The sequence below is a fragment of the Ochotona princeps genome, chromosome 4 (genome assembly GCF_030435755.1).
Source record: "Ochotona princeps isolate mOchPri1 chromosome 4, mOchPri1.hap1, whole genome shotgun sequence".
Taxonomy (NCBI): Eukaryota; Metazoa; Chordata; class Mammalia; order Lagomorpha; family Ochotonidae; genus Ochotona; species Ochotona princeps.
In genome coordinates this window covers 82359010-82380667 of record NC_080835.1, presented here as the reverse complement: position 1 = coordinate 82380667, position 21658 = coordinate 82359010, and the positions used below count along the sequence as shown (strand labels likewise).

At 38.5% G+C, this 21658-nt stretch overlaps 1 protein-coding gene across 2 annotated transcripts; it reads left to right on the top strand.

Moving 5' to 3' along the window:
• The first annotated feature begins 3 nt into the window (after positions 1–3).
• Positions 4–20833, top strand: AASDHPPT (aminoadipate-semialdehyde dehydrogenase-phosphopantetheinyl transferase). Of its 2 annotated transcripts, XM_012926962.2 has the most exons (7): positions 4–329; positions 1778–2003; positions 8341–8462; positions 9059–9220; positions 15115–15186; positions 16754–16904; positions 20523–20833. In XM_012926962.2, exons 1-7 carry the CDS (start codon positions 147–149, stop codon positions 20543–20545), a joined length of 939 nt encoding a protein of 312 aa, XP_012782416.2. In that variant the 5' UTR covers positions 4–146; the 3' UTR covers positions 20546–20833. The 2 variants fall into 2 exon arrangements, with proteins under 2 accessions (XP_012782416.2, XP_004585087.2); XM_004585030.2 differs by lacking the exon at positions 20523–20833 and having other exon boundaries at positions 16754–17032.
• Positions 20834–21658: the final 825 nt, after the last annotated feature.

Genomic DNA, 21658 nt, shown 5'->3' with positions numbered 1-21658 from the left:
GGCTCTGACTGGCTGGGCGGCGCGCGATGACGTATACGGCGCCACGCCCCCTGCCCAGGACGCCGACAAGAAAAGGGTGGCTCCGCTTTAGCGTCCGCGCCATCAGGCAGACCCGAGGTGGCGGCCAGGTCCTTTCTTAACAGTATATGGTTTTCCCCGCCAAGCGGTTGTGTTTGGTGCCGTCCATGGAGGGCGTCCGCTGGGCCTTTTCCTGTGGCACCTGGCTGCCCAGTCGAGCCGACTGGCTGCTCGCGGTGCGGTCGATCCAGCCCGAGGAGAAGGAGCGCATTGGCCAGTTCGTCTTTGCCCGGGACGCTAAGGCAGCCATGGTACTCCAGGTCTTGGGGGGCGTTTAGAGCCGAGGAAGCCGGTGTCGGGGGAGGTGGGACGGGCTGTGGAGACCTCGGGCTCCCTGGGGTCCGCGAGCTCGCGGCCTGTCCCCAGCGGGCTTTGTGGCCTCCCGGGAGGCCTCCTTCGCGCCTGCTCCTTGGAATCCAAAATAGGAGACCCAACTGAACCAGAGAATCAGTGAAGGGAGGCTTACCAAGTCGATTTTTTCCCTCATAATGTCTTACACTTTATTTTTTTTAAAATGTCTGGAATGTTCAAGGCCGCCCCCCCCTTCCCGCCTTTTGGTTGGTTGGTTGTTTTTGCATCACCCTTGCTTAGGCTGCCTGTTAAATATTCCACGGCTGTCCAAGGCACCTTGCGCGTGGTAGGCCCCAGGAAGAGTTTATTGGGTTGTGCACCCTTGGAAAACCCAAAGCCAGGTTCCCATGAGGCCGAGGCCCAGGTGGCTGCAATCCTCAGCTTCACCTTCCTGACAGGAAAGCATGGAAATCAGTATTTTAAAGTAGACATTTAGATATTAGTCGCGTGTTTTTTTGTGCAACAAATGGCAAATTGGATTTGAAAACAAATGCCATATAATTCAGTTTGAAGCGAGTACCCATTCAGACAGTCCTTCCCATATTGAAACAACTTTCCATTTTAAATATAGGCGCAGTTGGGAATATTTTGAAAGTATGTGTTTATAAGTCAGCATTTGATTTGAAGGAAAAAAAAATGATGAAACATTGTAAGGGTTATTGGCTGTTCAGCCTCTGGAATTCTTGTATATTTTTAGTAATTTTGTAATTATGAGGTGAGAGTGGGACAAGGTTATGCATTGTCAGTTGTAAGTGCTGAGGGATCATTGGAGAATGTAGGATCTAGAAGAATCCCCCGCATGTAGGTACAGATGTATGTTCAGTAGGTCTGTATCGTAAGGCAGCCTGACGTGTCCAATAACAGCAGTCATCATTACTTTTCTTGTAGTTGTCCCTCAGGGCCCTTACAGGTAGGTCACTCAGAGCCAGGGATGTGATGTGAGAAATGTGCAAACATTGTAGGGGGTTAGGACATCACAAGGTGGTAGTTGTCTCATTGAGAGTTCTGGGTGTGGGATTATTTCTATACTGTATAAATTTAAAGTCTAATATATAATAGGCTACTATAAATGGTATCATCTCCTATCTGCTTCTCTATACAGTTAGTGAACCTTTCGGCAAATGCACATGGACTCAGAGAAACAACCAGAAGGATGCCTGCTGGGAGGATTGCTAAATAAATCTTTAATGTTATGTCTACTCAAACATTACTTAAGTCCTAATGCGGTAGTTATAATGATTTGTACTTTCAAAACTTGGAAGTAGCAAAAATGATTGTCTGTTATAAGCAGTGCATCTCTATTTTTCATAGACATCAGTACATACTAAATGTTTTATATATTTAACAGGCTGGTCGTCTGATGATAAGAAAATTAGTTGCCGAGAAATTGAATATCCCTTGGAATCATATTCGTTTACAAAGAACTGCAAAAGGAAAACCCGTTCTTGCCAAGGACTCATTGAATCCTTACCCCAATTTCAACTTTAATGTCTCTCATCAAGGAGACTTTGCAGTGCTGGCTGCGGAGCCTGAGCTACAAGTGGGAGTTGATGTCATGAAAACAAGTTTTCCCGGTAATACTGCTTTTTTTGCAGTACAGAAGTTTTGTGTCTTGATTTCTCAATCCTTACCTGTTCAGTACTCTGAGTTAGGTAATGTGTTACAGCTATTCAAGTTTAGGTAGTTTTGCTTAAAACTCAAAGCATTGTATCCAAGAGATTGTATTTGCAAAAGAGACACATTTCCTTAACTATGTAGGAGACATCTACATAGCTGGTAGTTCTCCATTACTAGAGGTATATACAGTGCTATTGGAAGTAAAGCGCAATGTGAAGATTTCCTTTTTGAATGGTATCTTGATATGTACATTCACTTAATTGTTTACCACAGTTTATGTGTGAATTGTTGGATTATTTTTTTAAAATGTCAGTGGTATGATATCACAGTTCTTAGAGATACATGTGTTTGTGCTATTTTAAAATATAGCTTATTTAGCGCATTTATGTAGGATGAAAAGCAAACCTTCCTAAAATATTTTAACTGAACATATATTAGCTTAGAAATTTAATACTCGTGACTTTGGAAATTCTAACATTTAGTGTGGAATTGAATTCCTTCGGTAAATTTTAGTATTATTCACTTAACACAGTTCTCTTGATTATTCTAGAATTGTCATAGTCACCAGCTTTTAGTGAGCATGTGCTATGTATATTAAGTGCTTTACTGTTTTTTGATTTACTTTTCTCAAACTCCCCTATAGTGATTGTGTTGTTATTTTTACCAAAAGTAATTCATAGGAGAAACCGTGTTCTCTTGATCTCACAGCACAGTTTGTCGCCCAGCCTCACCACAGGTGTTTGGGTTTATGTGATTCTCTCTGGAGGACTGGTATTAGCTTTGTCTCCAGCCCCGTTTCTGTAGAGACAGTTCTGCATTTACTGGTGGGATTTCACCTCAGTCTTACTTTATGAGATGCTGTTGTGAAACTTCACTCTAGGTTCTTGGCACTTGTACTTCCTTTATCCTAACCAAATTATTTCAGTTTATAATTATTCCTAATGATGAGGGTGGATTGTCTTTTGCTTGGTTCTTGTGAGCTACTTGAGAGCAGGATCTGTGTTGGCCTCGTCAGAGTTTGAGTACTGTAGTGTCTTAGTGCCTTGTCTAATGCATTATGGTGCTTAGTGTTTGTTGAGTGAGTGCGTGCTGTGCAGCTATAGTACAGGCTTCTGCATATTCATAAACCTTTCCTGACAACTCCTTACCGAGTTTGCTCTTTAGAAGATTTCAGTGATTTCAGAAATGTTAAAGGTACTTGACCTTGACTGCATTGAAACTTTTATATATTTTTATATGCATGTACATTTTTTAAGGAAAAATTCTGCTCAACTGGTTCTATACGTTTAATATAGCTTTGCTGTTCTATAAGAACTCTTCCTAAAATCAGAAAATAGTGGAAATGCCACTACTGTTTAGAGTCATACTGCTGTGTAGTAAGGTTGGCCCAGTGGGTTGCCCTCTAACTGAAAAAGATGCCCCTTGAAGCAGGTTTAATTACTGTTTGACTTCATGAGCGTTGTTGGTTTATAGAAAGCAGTAAACAAGTAATTAGAGTTCCTTTCCTATTAAATGTCTTATTAGACCTTTCAGCCCTTCCTGTTGCCTTTTTCATCTATCTTACTTGGCCAGTGGCACCATCCAGGTCTTTTCTTTGTCTTTATTTGAAAATCAGACTTAGAGAGAAAGGAGAGGCAGAGAGGAGATCTGTCTATCTGCTGGGTTCATTACCCGAATGGTTGCACTTACTCAAGCTGTGACAGACCAAAGCTAGTTTTTTCCCACACACATGGCGGGGACCCAAACGCTTGGGCCATCCTCCACTGCTCTTTCTAAGGCCACTAACAGCTGGAAATGAAGTGGAGACCAGACATGAATTGACACCCATATGGGATGCCGGTGTCATGGGTAGCTTTAACCAGTATGCCACAATGCTGGCTGCCGTTTCTTTTTCTTGATTGCTTCATTGCCAAGAAACTTGATTTGCCCACAACCTAAGGTGAAGACATATTTTCCAGTCAGCATTGAAGTTGTTACCATGCCCCTGATTTCTGAAGTACGATTGTACACAGCATAACTTCTTGATGAGAATGCATTTGAATTATTTTATTTAACACAAATAGATGAGGAAATTGTGCTAGGAATATTTTTAAGTGTCTTGCTAAGTGGTGGAAAGTAAAACTTCGAATGACAGTAAGGAACTACAATTTCCATGGGTGTTGTTAATTGTCGGCTGTTCAGAGGGCTAAGGTGGGCTGCTGGGGGAGATGTTTGCATCCTTAGTGTTTTGACAGACTGTTGCCATTATTGCCAGCATTTGGGTGCAGTTTGGTTTCTGTTTCTGCGACCAGCCACCCAAGGCTAAGTAGCTTAGGAAGAGGTTCATGTAGCTCACAGCGCTAAAGGTCAGAAGCACGGCTCCAGCATCTGCTCAGCTTCTTGGGAGGGCCCACCTGCCCGAAGCATGGTGGAGCAGTGGGTATGTGAGGCAAGGCACCTGCGCCAGAGAAAGACAGAGGGGGAGGTTGATGGTGCTTCTTACATAGCAGCCCACTTGTCTTGTGATTAAACCCTCAGCCCCATGGGAGACCCCTCACTCCCATGAGCTCTAACATAGCCGCAGTAGAATTAACCCAGACTCAAGGGTGAGGTGTTGCTCTGCTACCAGTGAGTACAGTTCTCACTGTGGGAAGAATAGGCTGCCCTGATCATCACCCTATTTTGTCAACCTCAATTGGGAACTTCTGGTTGATTTTTCCTCATTTTCTGATTTGCGTCTACCGTTAAAGGTGCAAATATATAGAAAGCATAGTTTAATGAATTGTTAAGTCATTTTGCCAAATGTACAAAATAGAGCAAAGTTGGTTAGCTAACGTAGAGTGTGTGAATATAGCCTAAAGTTTTGGAAATACTTAAGTTCTTTATGGCTTTGATTCACTTTTTTTTAAACTTATTCGAAACACCGACAGACACATACACATCCATCTGTTCACTGGTCCACTACCCAAAGGCCTGCAACAGCCAGTGTGGACTAGGCTGAAGCCAGCAGCCCAGAGCTCAGCCAGGTGTCCCTCTTAGCAGAGACCCAGGTATGTAAGCTATGACCTGCTGCCTCTCAGGGTGCACATTATTAGCAGGTAGTTGGATTTGGTACAGAGGAAGTGGGACAGCCAGGTGCCCCAACGTGGGATGACTCTGTCGAAATTTATTCTCTGGTGTTTCTTGAGAGAAGTCACTCAGTTTTTGCCAGGTTCTGCTTTCTCTGAAGATTTCTGGGAAGAATTCTTGCCTCTTGGTTTCTGCTGCTACTAGCAGTCTCCTCAGTCCAGTTTCTGCCTCTCCCTTCACGTGGCTTTCCCTGCCTCATCTCTGTGTTTGTGTGTTCCTCATAACTACACCGGCCCTCTAATCTTACCTTGATTGCATCTATGGACACTCGGAAGTGCTAGGAGGTTCCAGATGGTCATGAGTTTTGGAAGACACTCCTCAGCCTAGTCTAATCCATCTGCTGTCAGTCACCCATAATTGACAGACTAAATGTTTCAACCCGTAGTCAGTATCCCCAAGTCTACTCATCCCACAGTTATCTCCTTGTCTAAATTCTCATCAAATGCTGACTTTTAAAAGTAGCAGATCTCATGTGAATTGCTGTAAATAAGCTATGGTCTGTCTGGGACAAAATTTCTCTTCCTCTGCGGTGAAACTAGAAAACAAAACATCCTAGAAACTATAAGGGTACTTGAAAGAGTTGGTGGAACAGTGCGGTCAAATGTTCGATGCAAAGAAATTTTGAAATACATAGTTTCTTACTTATATTTTCTCTGTTTTGTAGTTACCTCATACAGTGGTGAGAAAAGCAGATAGACGTTCTTATTCCAAAAGGAAGTTGGAAAGGAATAGAAAATCGTGGTTCACAAACCCAGCAGGGGCCGATGTTGTGTTCAGACACCTTGAGAGTAGCATCTCCGTCTTTGCTACGTCGAGTCCTTCTTTGATGGATAGTATTTTCAGCCAGGTAGCTGTAGCTTCACAGGCCTGATTATTACCTGTTTATTAATGCCTCTATATGTTGATGTATATCCATTTTAACAACGGATATACAGTAAGGGACTGGTTTTGTGGAGTGGTGGATTACGCTGCCGCCTCAGACACTGGCATTCCATATCGTTCTGGCTGCTCCACCTTCTCTCCAGCTTCCTGCTGATGTGCCTGGCATAGCAGTGGAGGATTGCCCAAGTTCTTGAGTCTTTACATCCAGGTGGGAAATGGGAAGAAACTCCAACTCCTTGCATTAGCCAGGCACAACCTTGGGGCAAAATTGGCCATTTGGGAAGTGAACCAGAGGATGGAAGATCTCTCTCCCTTTTTGTCTGTTAACTCTGCCTTTCAAATAAATAAAAATTATGATTCTTTTCAGAAAAAGCCCACCAAGAGCAGTTGATATTTAAGACTGTGCAGTCTCAAGCTTAGATTGTCATAACTCAATCTTGTGGGTTTTTTTTTCTGTTATACTGATTAAAAACTTGTAGATAACCTTTGTCAGTCACTTACAAGAGGTTTTGTATATGTGGCTTATGAATATTTTGGCCGCTCAGACTGCCATACTGGGTTTATATTTTGATAAAGTGAAGGCTGAATGGGCTGATAAGTCAGACTTACTAGATAGATATTAACTCAGTTCCCTTATAGGCAGAACTATATACAATCTGGCTTATGAAATCAAATACTTAGGAAATTAAATTTTAGATTTCAAAAGTGATGTTTTATTACATACTAGCTAGAGCTAACTTTTGATACTTTCACAATGAGACAGACATTGCTCACCTACACCCACAAATAAACAAACAAAACACTTTTCTTTAGGAGAAGTATTAAACTAGCTGAGGTGCCATTCTGCATGCACACATTGGTGACCTAGGGACAGAGAGATTCAGATGAACTGTGAGGGTCTGGCACCAGTGGGATTTTTTTCATAGGTCTGCTTAGTATTGGCTCTAGAAAGTTTTGTTGTAGATAACTGGTACGTTGAACATGAACTTTTTTAGTTTCTGCATGGGCTTGATTAATTGATATTGTAGAATACTTTGTTAATGTCTAATGCTGCTTTACTTAAAAATTAAGCTATAAGATGGAGAGTCAAATTTCTCTAAACTTGGCTAGTCATTCTGTGTTTTGCAGTAATTTTTGTTTTTATGTGTATATGTAGTTGTTTAAGTTTTGCAGTGTTAAATGGGATGCTTAAATAGGAGATAACAATAAATGGGATTGATGACATTATTAGGAGAATTTGCCATATTATGTGCCCAGTAGTTGTACAGTCTTCCAATAGTTGGAGGAACAATTTTTTATTCTGACTTTTAGTGTAATTTCCTGCCTGGTAAACTATGTACTAAACATAGTATATAATCACTGTATTTTCACCATTTGGCCACAGTGTGGCAGTGTTGTGCTTTGGTTGAGTATTCACAAACTAACCTCTGTTGAAATTGTTTTGTGGATGACAAAAAAAAAAAAATTGTAGTTTGCTTTTACTTGGAAACATCATATTACAAAATATGCAGAAAATACTTATTTTGGGGTGGGCATTTGGTAGTGTAAGACACCACGGGGGATGTCCTCATCTCAGGAATCTAATTCGGGTCTCACCTTTAGTCCTAGTCATAGCTTCATGCTAATGTGTACCCAGTGACACCACAGGGGATGGCAGCAGTGGTTGAGTCCCTGCACCCACATGAGCTCATTTCCATTTATAAGCATCTGGGGAGTGAAGCAGGGGATCAGGGTCTCTCTCAAATTATATCAAATATAATGAACTTTCAAAAAACTATTGAAGGAAATGTATGGAAACTTTCTAATTACAACAGCCTCTTAAAAAGAAATTTTTTTTTAACTTTCTACCAGTTTCCACAAAACTATAACAAATTGTTCTATTTTCTCTTTTGTACACATATAGCACAGCAAGAAATTTAAACCCTAAAACAGTATAGCTGTGTTTAGGAATATTTGGTATGGATTCTTGATAAGTGTTATATCATGTATAAAAAGCTTCCTTTTAATTATTAAAAATTCATGAACAGATGTGGGTGCAAAATTTCATGAGGATTTTTTGGAGACCATCTTGGTAAAGTTGTGTTTTTCTGCATCATTATAGTAAATTATCCTCTTTCTGAGCTAATGCCTTTTTTATATGTTAATTCCCAGTTTATGTTGATTTGATATTTATTGTTACTGTTTATTAAAAAGTAAGTTAACTTATAGCTATCTTCTTATGCTGTCTTTAATAAACTTAGCAACAGGAAAACTGTTTTCTATTAGAGGAACTGGTTTTAATTATTTTATTGCATCAATTGACAGGTCGTGGTTCAATTCCAGAATTCTTTCATATTATGAAAAGGAAGTTCACAAACAAAGAATGGGAAACGATCAGAAGCTTTAAAGATGAATGGACTCAGCTGGATATGTTTTATAGGAATTGGGTATAATTTTGGAATTCTCATGATAAAAGTCTGTGGTGATTCTGTGTCTTAGAAGGGCTGTGTGACTGGTTCTCAGGCGCATGTAATGCTTGAAGCAGAGGTGATGACGTAAGACTTAGGATTTCTGTTCATGCAGTGTAAGAATGACATTTTAAGAAAATTTAACCTATATTTAATGCTCAGAAGGTACTGTTTTTTTAAGAAGGTGCTCATTAAAGCTAAAACGAAACATCTCATTTGCCAACATTTACAACTAATGTTTTCCGTCTTAAAGGAACTTATATACATGAACCTTACTTGATAAACATTTATGTAATACTTAGTATATACCAGACGACATTATTTCAAGCTCTTCATAAGTTTATTTCTCATACCTACCTTATGGGAAAAGTTCTGTTATTATTGCAGGTTACTTTTGTGGGAATGGAGGTGCAGAAAACTTAATTGATTTTCCCCCTTAATGGTCACATTGTTTCCATGTTGTATTAAGGGTCAAAAAAATTACAATATAATATAAAGTGATAAATGCAGATATTAATCCTGTTTATTTTATGACAACTTTTACTTTCTGAATAAGAGAAAATTGTCTATTTTAGGCATTGAAAGAAAGCTACATAAAAGCCATTGGTGTTGGACTGGGATTTGAATTACAACGTCTTGAATTTGAAATATCTCCATTAAACTTGGAGATAGGCCAAGTTTATAAAGAAACACGTTTGTTCCTGGATGGTGAGGAAGAAAAAGAATGGGCATTTGAGGTAAGATTATAGAATTAGTAGAACAAGAATTTGCATATACATATGTATATATATATGAGATTAATTTAAGGAGACTTATTAAGTTGACATAACTGGGATGCAGTCTTTGTACACTGAATGTTAAGTCAAGAATGCTTCAGGAGTGTGCTACAGTTCAACTCATGCTAGAAAGATGAATCATTTGAATCATTTGAATCATTGTAGTTAAGAATGGGAAAGGGAAAGAGGCTCTGAAAAAGAAAGAGCTGCTTTTAAAAAATTTATTCATTTATTTGAAAAGCAGGATTTCAGAGAGAAAGGAATCAGAGAGTTCTCTTCCATCCACTGGTTCACTCCTCTGATGGCTGTGTTGGACTATGCCAGGCTGAAGCCAGGATTCCAAAGCTTCTTTTAGGTCTCCAAAGCCACTGCTGCTTTCCCAGGTGCATTGGCAGGGAGCTGGGTTGGAAGTGGAGCAGTGAGAACTTGAATTGCTACCCATATGGGATGCCAACAGTATAGGTGGTGATTTTTACCCATGACACCACAGTGCCAGCCCCAGGAGAACTACTTTGTATGTAAATAGCTCAAAGTTAGCTGTTTGGTTAGATTGTTTCGCAATTGGAAAGGGGAGAATCACTGGGGAGAGAACTGATTGTATTACAGATTTTGATCTTTCTGTTTTTGGTTTTAGCAGTTCTTGGGTTGTGGTGAGAAAAACCCAACACTAACTATTTTAAATAAAAACGGAGGTTGTTATAAACTACTAGAATAGTTTATACTACTAGTGTGACTGGTAAGACTAGCCGAGTCTGAGGTTTGCTTGCCTCGGAATGAGAAATGAAGAACTCAGAGCTTGATTGTGTTTACTTTGCCTTTGTGCGTGTCTCAGGTTCATTGCTCTCATTTATTCAGTTGTCTGTCTCTTCATCTGTCCATATTTCTGTGAGAAACTGAGAGTATCGATGGTCGACTCATTCCACACTTACCTGTCTGAATGAGAGACCTGACAGAGAGCTCAACTTTGCTGATTCATTCCCCAGATACCCAGAACGGCTGGGGCTGAGAACTCAATCCAGGCTCATGTGGGGGTTAGGGACATAGCTCCTAGACCTATGACCTGTGGCTTCCCAAGTTTTGCTCTTGAAGGAAGTTGCAATAAGGAGTCACAGCCAGGTATTAAACCCAGGCGTTCTTTGGTATGGGACATAGGCTTTTCTTTTTTAAAAGATTTATTTATTCTTATTGGAAAAGGAGATTTTTGCAGAGAGAAGGAGACAGAAAGATCTTCCACCCACTGGATCACTCCCCAAGTGGCTGCAACAGCCGGAACTGAGCAGATCTGAAGCTAGGAGCTTCCAGGCCTCCCACATGGATGCAGCGTCCCAGAGCTTTGGGTCACCCTCTACTGCTTTCCCAGGCCACAATCAGGGAGCTGGATGGAAGTGGAGCAGCCGGGACACGACCCTGTGCACATAGGGGATCCCGCCATGTGCAAGGCAGGGATTTAGCCACTGAGCCATCGTGCCAGGCCTGGGACATGGGCATCTTAAATAGCTTTGCAGATGAGGTGAGAAGAGTCAGCAAATAGATCAGCTTCACTTCCATGGATAACAAAGGTGTTTGAGTTCTTAAGGCTTGAAAAAGTACTCTACAACAAGGCCATCAGCCATACCAAAGTGTCAGTTTAAAAATTAATGTGCTGTAAAGTTATTGAATTTCGAGTTCTAATGCAGTTGCCTTGGCAAGGCTGTATCATCTGATTTTTGTGGGTGTTATGGCCCCAAATTGAATGTTGCCCACCCTTGCTCTAGAACCTGATAACTCGTGGGTTTAAAGTGTTTGGAAAGACTCCAGCTGAGAGAAATTCCCTCCCATCACAAAGGCAGTGGAGGTTCTGTGTATTATTTACCAAGAACAGAGACTGTGAGAGAAGTCAGCTATTAAGTGTACTGCTAGTTGCAGGCAGTGATGCGGGACTGAAGAATTGGAAATGACTTTGGTGGAACTCTTGGCTCCTGGCTTCGACCTGGCCCAGGCTGGACCGTTGTAGTCACTTGAGGAGGATGATTGTATCCTCCTGTATAAAGGAACATCATGTTTAGAAAGCACATTTTAGGAAAATTAATGTCATTCAGTTCTGTCCTCTGCATATAGACAATTTCCCCAAGTATCTGCCCTTTCTTGCCATTGATCACTTTCAAGCTTGCAGTGTCAAGGAGCTCATCTTTTTGTGTATATATTACTACCTGATCTTTAGCTCAGTTATTTTCACTCTTCAAACCCACTTTGAATCAAGACACTCCTCAGATTCCACAAATAGGCCGAAATTGTAATTGTAATTGAAATTGTAATTGTAATTGAAATTGAAATTGTAATTGTAATTGTAATTGTTTTCTTCTTTAGCTTTGTGTTTCTTTTATCCAGTCATCCAACATGAAAAACATTAAGCTCTATGTTTGGTTCTTCTTTCTTTATGCTTTGTCATATTGATCGGTCTAGGACCAATTAACAGTGACACATTCCTTTCTGAAATCTCTGTTCCCTGCAGTTCCTAGGATTGGTCTTCTTTATATTTGCCTTGACCAATGCAGATTACTAGAAACCAATTAGAATAAATGAATTTATTTTTCATTGTTCAGCTTCAGCCAGCTTTTTTAGTCTTTAGCTGCCATTTCCCCCGTGTGCTCTACATTGCAGCCAAATCAAAATTTGCTATTCTTTGACCATTCCTGTTTGCTTTTTCTAATTCTGCGACTTCCCTAGTCTGTACTTGCCCTCTCCTTTAAGAAAAAAAAAATGGAAAGGCATAAGACACTTAGATCTTCCCCCACTGGCTGCATTGGTTAGAGGTGGGCTGATTGAAAACCAGGAGCTAAGAACTTCTGGATCTCCTATTATCGGTGCAAGTGCCAAAGGATTTGAGCCATCCTCTGCTGCTTTCCCAGGCCATAAGCAAGGATCAGAAATGGAGCAGCTGGAATTTGAACCAATGCCCATTTGGGATTCTAACGTTGTAGATGGAGGCTTAAGCTACTACACCATGGCATTGACCCCTGCCCTCTTTAATAACTTTGTTCCTTTTCTAAGACCATGCTAATAATCCATTATTGTAAACTCAAAGTGTTTTCCACACCAGCATATCTGGAAAAATGAAAATGCAAGTCTAATATTTTTATAGGCTGCAGTTAATTTGAGAGAGAGAGAGAAAGAAGCATAGGAAGAGAGCTCCTACTTGTTTCACTGCCCGCGTGCTCACAACTGCTGGGACTGGGTGCGCTGAAAGCCAGAAGTCAGAAGGCGGAGTACAGTCCAGGTCTCCTGCATGGGTGATAGGGACTGCAGTGCTCGAGCAGGCCCTGCTGCTTCCTGCATCTGCCCCGGCAGGTGTCTTCAACACTTGGACTAGCTTTTTCTAATACCTGTTTGAAAAGGCCACTAAAATGTTTCAGCTGATGAGATAAATTAGAGATTCTTGGCTTTTACAAGGCAATGACTTTATCAACTAGGACTGAAATTTATGGCTAGCATTCTTAATCTACAATTGGAAGAATAGTTACAGCTTAAAATTTTACTATACTTCATTTGTACGATGGAATGCCTACTAAAGTCTGATGTGCAGTGTTGCTGAAGAAAATCATTTTTTAAATCTAATGATAAAAACTTTTTCCTAGGTAAAATATTCTTGCTCCCTTTGGACTTGGTGGTGATCATAAAGAATTTTTATATTCACATTAATCTTATGGACGAAAAATTACAAGACTAGATAATTCCTAGAAATCTAGAAAATTTTGAAGAGTCAGTAAGTTCAACTCAATGCATTAAATAATTGGATGAATTACCTTAACGGCAAGTGTAACTGGCTGCCTTAGACTTTTTAAAAAACGTAATATTTGTTATATAAAGTGTCCTAAGTAAAAGGGATTTCATAGTACTTTTGTTGTAATGAACATTGAATATTAATAGTTAACATAGTTGTAAGACATGATATAGTAACAGAGATTATTGACCAGTTTGAAAACTACTTCTCTAATTTCATTGTGTCAAATTTCACTGAAATAATACTTGTAGGGTAGGAGTAAACATGATGAAACTTCATTTTGAAGTGAATCTAATTGAATATTGGATTGTTTCAAGATCAGTGGCTAATTGAACAGGACATCTGGCATGTTAGCCAAAAACTGAATGAAAACTGATTGTTGCCACAACTGATCTCTGGTATCTTTTGATATAGGGACTAAAGAACTGTTGTTAAGAGTGATTTTCCAAAAATAATTAGTCAAAATTAATTATAAATTCTTGTTAACATAGCCAGTGTAAATAATAGAAGCCCCTGCCTCATAGAGAGTAACTTCATTTATGATAATGTATATTATGGACTAGGCTCAGTGCGATAGTCCGGTGGCTAAATACTTGTCTTGCATGCACCAGGATCCCATATGGGTGCCAGTTTGTGTCCCAGCTGCTCCATTTTGCATCCAGCGCCCTGCTTGTGGCCTGGGAAAGCAGTAGAAGATAGCTCAAAGCCTTAGGAACCTGTACCCATTTGGGAGACCCAGAAGAAGCTCCTGGTTCCTGCTTTGAATTGGCTCAGTTCCGGCTATTGTGGCCATTTGGGGAGTAAATCAGCAGATGGAAGATCTTTCTCTCTCCTTTTCTCTGTCAAATCTGCCTTTCCAAGATAGATAGATAGATAGATAGATAAATAAATGAATAAATATTTATGAATAAATAAATATTGTGGGCTTTGTGTTTGACTTAAGGGAAAATACTTTTTTTTGTTTGTTTCGAGCAGTGTAAGAAGTGACAGTATCGGGCTTGGCAGCGTGGCCTAGTGGCTAAGGTCCTTGCCTTGATCCCATATGGCCGCTGGTTCTAATCCCGGCAGCTCCACTTCCTCTCTGTCTCTCCTCCTCTCAGTATATCTGACTTTGTAATAAAAATAAAATAAATCTTTAAAAAAAAAAAAAAAAAAAAAAAAAAAAAAAAAAGAAGTGACAGTATCTGTTATAGAAATGCTCAAATAGTATATCAGTGAGTCGTCTTTGGTGCCTTAACATGTATGTACACATGATTTGTGCTTCTTGTCACATTCCATGCATATAGAAATGTATGCTGTGTGCTCAGCTTTTGAAAAACACTGTAGGTATTTTTGCGTCTGTGTATTCAAGATGTTTACTGTGTGTGTAAAGATAAGTTTTACCTTTTAAATCTAATTGTTATTTTATTTCATTTCCTCTTTATATTGTCTTAAATTTGTCCTTATCGAAATTTATTAAAAATTTTTTTTTAATTGGAAAGTCAGATTTGCAGAGAAGGGGGTACAAAGAGAAAGATCTTCCACCCACTGAGTCACTTCCCAAGTGGCGGTAACTGTCAGAGCTGAGCTGATCTGAAGCCAGGAATCAGGAACTTCTCTGGGTCTCCCTCACGGGTGCAGGATCCCAAAGCTTTGGCTCGCCTTCCACTGCTTTCCAGGCCACAAGCAGGCATCTGGATGGGAAGCGGGGCCGCCAGGATTAGAACCGGCATCTATATGGGATCCTGGTGTGTTGAAAGTGAGGACTTAGCTGCTAGGGTACTGCTCCGGGCCCATGCATTTTATGTTTTGCTAATGTGAGTATCCTAAGGTGTCAAAATGTGAGGAAAAATACAAAGTTTCTGTAAAAGGTTCTTAAGTACTAAATATTGAAATTTTCTGTCTTAGCTGGTGTTTTTTTGAAGACTGCCTTGGTAGAGTGGCTTTTCAGTTAAAATTTTGCTCATTAACTCCTGAGGGGTGTGTAAAATTTTGCTTGTTACTTAACTCCTAGGAAGTGTGTATTTGTGTGGGCATGTGTATGGGGAGATTTAGAAAATGTCCCCCTAGCTGTGTTGAAATTTATGTCGTAGTAAGCAGTATTCTTCTCTTCCAGGAGAGCAAAATAGACGAGCACCACTTTGTTGCAGTAGCTCTCAGGAAACCCGATGGAGCCACACATCAGGATGTAAGATTTTAGGATTTCTCTCTTTCTAAAAAAGCCTAAATTGATGTTCTCCATTGATTAGAATAAAAGTTATTTGCCTTATGTCAGGTTGGAAAGGTTTTTTTTTTATTAAGTTATAGATGCAGAAGGATGTCTATAAATCCTCCCTGTATCCTATGAAGCACCAAATCAAACATGTGAGAGACATAATAAAATGTCAGTATCAGTTTGCTTCTTTCAATCTCTGCTGTTTAAAAGTAGAACAGTTTAGCATCAGAAACTGTCAGTCTGCGCGTAGTTGTGATTGTTTGGAAGTAATTAAAGAATGCACCTATATACTTACGTTATTTTAGGAATCCATGTGAGAGAACGTGTCTTGGTCAATGTATATGCAGTGTTCTAGGAAAATGGAATGTCTTTCATAAGTTCTTCAAGAATTAAAATTCTTTGTAAGATTGTTTCTTAAAAAGTGATGGTGTATTATATTGATGTCCTTTATCTGAAGTTGTTCTGACCCAGTTTATCTGTTTTCAAGTATTAGCTTCATGCTCAGTACCACAGATTTGTTGTAGAGGTGTGTAGTTTTCTATGCGTTAGCCCATTCAGTAGTACTTTTTATTTCCCTGGCTGGACTCTATTGGGCAGTAGTATCATAGTGGAAAGACTGGGCTTCAGATCCATGTCTGCCATTTGCCTTATGTGGGGGCTGGAGCACATTGGATCATTTGACATCCCCCTGTTTAAAACTGACATAACCGTAACACAGCAGAATCACAAGACATAAATCAGATAAAATAAATACTGGACCACAAGCGTTTCAAATTTTGATTTTAAAATGGATAATGAGGTATCTTGTGGGTTAAAGCCCACATCTAAGCACATAATTCGTTTATCTTTCATGGACGTCTTATTTATACAGCCTGAAGGTAATTTTCTACATTATTTTTTCCTGTACTTACGTTTTGACTGAGTCATGACATGAGGACAGGTCTGGAATTTTTTGCTGTAGCGCATGTCCACACCAGAAATTTTGAATTTTATAGCAGTGTATGTTTCAAATTAGAAGTGCTCAGTCTGTGCTTGAATGTGTAGGAACTTAAGATTACGAACACGGTCTCTACTTCAAGGTAGACAATGCAGTTAAAGTTCCTGTTCAATAATTTCCTGAAAAGGTGTTCCCTGTTTTTACAGTCCTGGCACTTTACCAGGTCCACCCTATAGATGGACTCAGGCTAGTATGTCTCAAACATTTGCATTTATGGGACAAATCTATGAAAAAAACCTCACTTGCTTTCAAAAATTATGCATTTTGGGATGGCTTTGAACTCTTATCTACTGAATCATGTTTTGCAGTCCAGTAAATCTACATTTTATGCAAATGTCACTAGACAAAAAATTTAAGAACACGATTTTCTATTTCGTCTATTTATTTGTTACATTGACAACACTAAGAAGTAAAAGCAGTATTCCAGAAATCCTACAATGTTAATACTGCTGGAATATATTTTGTACTTACTTTCGTAATTATAAAATTGATTGTGACAGTAATATATTGTTATGATAATGGCATAATTTTTTCCCCTTTTAGGTTTCATCTCAAGATGATTCTAAACCATCTCAGAGGCAATTTACTATCCTCACTTTTAATGATTTAATATCATCTGCTGTTCCCATGACACCTGAAGATCCTTCATTTTGGGACTGTTTTTGTTTCACGGAAGAAATTCCAATACGAAATGGTACACAATCATGATTTCCTAATAAGAGGAAATAAAAAGTATAGTTTTCCATATTCACAGAAAAATAGATGCCTGGTAGTAGAAAATTTGAATTCAAAAAATGATCTAGAAAAACTCAGCACTTTTCCTCTTAAAAAGCAAACTTCAATTGCAGTAGCTCACTAAATCTCTTTTTCGAAATTAAATTGAATTGCTAGAAACAGGGTGGCAGAATCTAAGAATGTTAGATACTCATTACAGAAGACATAGAAAACACGAATTTGTAAAAAAAGAATGTTTAAATTCTATTATTTAGAGATTACTGCTCGTACACCTGGAATATCTTTCCAGAGATTTTTTTGGGCAGGTTAATCCATATTCATAGAAAATAAGAACATTGCTGTTTTATAATTTGGGTTTTTTTTTTAAGCACAACTACTATGATAACTTGATTCTAAAGTACTCATCTGCTCATACACCTGATATCAGGTTGCTCTTAATCAGAAGTAAGAAACAGTGTACAAAAACAGTACAATTTATTATTTCAAGTAGCATATACAACTGCCAAGGAACTGTCATTGAGAACACATTGTTTTGTCTGGTTTTTTTGGCCCCAGTTCACTTTTTTTTTTAACCTTGATTCCGCCCCCCCTTCCCAGTTATAAAAGCTGCTGTTGTAATTTCCAGGTTTAAGTTTTCACGAAACTGCATCTATAAGTCAGAAATGCCATTCTCTCACATTTGTTTATTACGAGGGAAACTTCTTCCAAAAGACCTTAGGTTTCCCCCGACTCCGATCAGGTTGAAGAGAAAGCCAATGTTTAACATTTGTAATCTATTCAAAGTAGACTCTGAAAGAGGCTATGGCAGGTTTGGCAGGAATGGAAAGTGGTAAGAAAAATGGGCCCTAGCATAACCACTTTCCTCTGGATCGGACATTTTGAGCGTTGTGGTTTATTGCTGTTAGCAGTGGTGAATGTCCTAGTACATTTTGAGATATTTGCTTAATCATATCTTTAAGGAAGGTTTTAAACGTGGAGTAATTGGCTCAAAGTGTATAAATAATTTTAGAACTTTGGTAGGCATTGCCATAATCCTCTTCAAAAGGTCGTACAATTTATGCTCACAGTTATTAGTATGTGGGTGGCCTAATTACTCCTGGTCAACTATTTTTCAGTTATAGTGGTAAAGACTAAATACAGAAGAAAAGATTAGTATTTCATTACAAACAAGGTTGGCGTATTATTGTTGTTGGCTGTATCTTTTTTATGAACCTCCCATTCATGGTCTTTCTCTGTTTCTGTTTGTATATTCGTTTTAGTGAATAGGATTTAATTTAAAATGGGAACATAATATATAATATGACAAAACTATCATATTGATGACAGTCTATTAAATGGTTGTAGTGCATTAAAGTCTTGTAAATAGAAAGAATAAATAATTGCATCATTTGTATTACTGACATTAAAATTTTTGTGTGAATTATACAAAATTAGGTATACTTCACTTAGTGGAAATATTGGAATGTCTTACACTTTTTTAATGTAATTAAGCATGTTTCTTTTAACTAAGCATGCTTAATTTTAATCGTAATATGTGATTTGAAAAGTTCAATTACATTTATAAGAGAGGCATTTTGTTATCCCTAGCATGAGGGTAATGGTGATATGAAAAACCATTTTGTCATTGTACTAATAAAATGATTTAACACTTATTATGAAATTTTTATGAGCCAGTCACTGTGCTGCATTCTGTCCTTTAGGTTTTTCTATCTATTCTTTGTTAAAGCCCCACATATGCACAGTTTCAAAAGTCAAGGAGCCCTGTAAGTTTGTGTGTATGTGTGTTTGTGTGTGTTTTCCTACAGGAAAGCACTAGTATTTTGATATCTCTCATCATTTCCTGTCCTCAAGACAGGTACTTTTATTATAATTCACTATTGTTATTGCCAGATCTTCAAATGCTGTGCTTGTATTGCATTTACTAATTTGAATTTTAGGCATTGTTTCATGGATTCCTAATATAAATCTTTCTTGTCATTCTTTTGTTGTTGCCCTTCCTCTGTTCCCAACATAATTATATCATAATTGAAAGTTTACATCATTGACTGTGACAACTTGTCTACGTTGTTAAGGTTATGTAGCCACTGTTTGTAGCTGATAGGTTATCCTCATTCTTTAGTCTATCCTTATTTTCTTGAACATCTCCAGTGGTTGTTCAGCTGTTTAGACACTCCAGGAATTCTGTGAGTCTCACTGACCTGGAGAAAATGGCTTCTACAGTAGTGTGCTCCATGCAGTCTGCATTTTCTTCCTGCTGTCATCCTGGAACCCCCATTACTGTCATCCTGAGGATTGCTTACCTTTCCCTTTTGTCGAATTCCCTGTTTTCCCACTTTCTTTATCTTTCTTAGATATGCTGTTTTATTTGCGTGCAGCACATCTTTAAGTACCTTCCTGAGAAGGGAGAGACTGGGGAATGGGAGGGTTGGCATTATCCAAGAAGGCCAGTTCCTTATAGAGTGGTATAAAAGAATCTAGCAATTTCTTACTCTGTTGATCATCCCCTTATCTTTTCCCCCATAAACACCCTCTCTTTGTTAACTCTGTGTTTTTCAAATAGTTGGTGTTGTCAAATGCCAAGTGCTGAGCTGAGCCTCGACCAGTGTTTTTGATTTCCATAGCTGCTGAATTTACAGTTATTGTTTGCAATGTACCATACTACTCAATATAGGACATTATTGGTCATGCTAAGTTTTCTACATCAGAACACTGGTGGATTGGCGTTAAAAAAAATGGATATTTGTGTATGTCCCTTGATATACAAATTCAGAAATCAAATACACTTAAATGTATTTTGAGTTAGATGTTTCACTATAAAATTCTGTATTCAGTATCTGAAATTCATACATGAATTAGATTTCAGTAACTTAGCCTGTAACTAGTTGAAATGTTGTCATTTGTATTTGAGGACAAAATTGATTTAACAAAAATGTATGTACATATATCTTTCATAAATACCAACTATTGAAACTCTTAGATGATAATGAAAACTAACAGTGGTTTTCATTTTTATGGAGAAAATATGTATCACATTGTAGTATTTGTGTGGGAATTGGCAAGCGTGTGTGTTCATATCTTCAGTCACTAATGTCAAATGGATGTTTCATCAGCTAAACAGAATATATACTTTGTGTATACACACAAACACACACACACATATAGTACTCCAGGTAAAGTTTGTTAAATTTATTCAAGTAACCATTCTCTTCAATAAACTTCTGAAGGAAGTGTAAAACTTTATAACTGGACATGTGTCCATATTTTTGTTTATTTAATGTCCCAAATGATCCATTTCCTTTGCTACTGCACCTCTATCACTCATATAAGCATAGCTATCATACAGTATAATAACAGAGAAGAAATCAGAGTTGAAAGTTCTTACCCATCACAGATTAAGAATAAATGTGGAGTATTGATTTTTATATGTGAAAAATTGAGAGAAACCTGACATGCTATTTCTTAAAAAATTAGTTATGAAAAACTTACTTGTAGATGTTGAACATATTTTGGTTAAATCCTCGAATAAAATCATATTTCTACAATTGTAAAATCTAAAGCATACTTTTTCTTTTTTCAGAATTTCGCTATGTAAATCCCTGATTGTCAAAAGAGAATGGCTGAAAGTAAATGTTCAAGGCAAGCAGCTCTTTCCTTACCCAATGAATTCATCCTTAATGAGATCAGGAAAATATTCAGCTGCAAAAGGAATTACATGACATTCTTGCAAATAGAATCATGAAAAGCAACTATAAGAATATTATACTTGGGCCTACCACAGCTGAACCAACTGATCCTCCACCTCAGGCACCGGGATCCCATGTGGGCATTGGTTTCTGTCAAGGCTGCTCTACTTCCCATCCAGCTCCCCGATTGTGGTCTGGGAAAGCAGCAGAGGATGGGGACCCACACCCATGTGGGCGACCCGGAGGAAGCTCCTGGTTCCTGACTTCAGATTGGCTCTCATCTCTGGCTGTTGGCAACCACTTGGGGAATGAGCCAGCAGATGGAGGATCTTTGTGTTTGTCCTTCTCTCTGTAGATTTACCTTTACAATAAAAATAAACAATCTTAAAGAAAAAGAATATTATGTATTTTGTATTAAGTTTTACACTAATTTTTTTTCTCATTATTTTATGATACTATTCCATAAGTCCTGGGGTTTCCTTCCCCCCGCCCCCAAAACCTCTTTCCCTGCTTAGTTCCCCTATAAACAGTCATAAATCCATCATTGTGGGCATGGGCAATGGCAGAGAACCCATCCTATTGTCAAGATATAGTAAACAGTTTCATTGGGAGTCCATCTTTGTCTGGAAGTAGAGATGCATACTGCAGTGTATCTTCACATCTGGATGTGATAGTCTCCATTACACAGTTACTGTACATCTGCTTAAATGAAATGCCACAAAATAAGAGGAAGAAAAAATGCCATGAAGTTAAATAACATGCTGCTGAATGACTAATGTGTCCTCAAGAAGTGAAAAAGGAAATCTAGAACCTTGAAAAAAATTATGCTTTATGATCTATGAGTCACTGAAGAATTTAATGAGAAAGTGTTTTGAAGAGATGAAACTAAAAAACATCAAAATCCATGAGATATTATCTGCTGATCTTGGTGAGATGTATCTTCAGTAGCAAAAAACAAAAGTTTTTTTTATCCAGTTTACTAATCTATGAGGTTTGATGAGTTTAAGCCATTTACGTTCAGGATTAACAT

Excerpts from the sequence above, each read along its gene's own strand:
- AASDHPPT (XM_012926962.2), top strand. The coding sequence starts at position 147 with ATGGTTTTCCCCGCCAAGCGGTTGTGTTTGGTGCCGTCCATGGAGGGC. Across the intron at positions 2,004-8,340 it reads CATGAAAACAAGTTTTCCCG|GTCGTGGTTCAATTCCAGAA; the intron begins GTAATACTGCTT and ends ATCAATTGACAG. Across the intron at positions 16,905-20,522 it reads AGAAATTCCAATACGAAATG|AATTTCGCTATGTAAATCCC; the intron begins GTACACAATCAT and ends TTCTTTTTTCAG.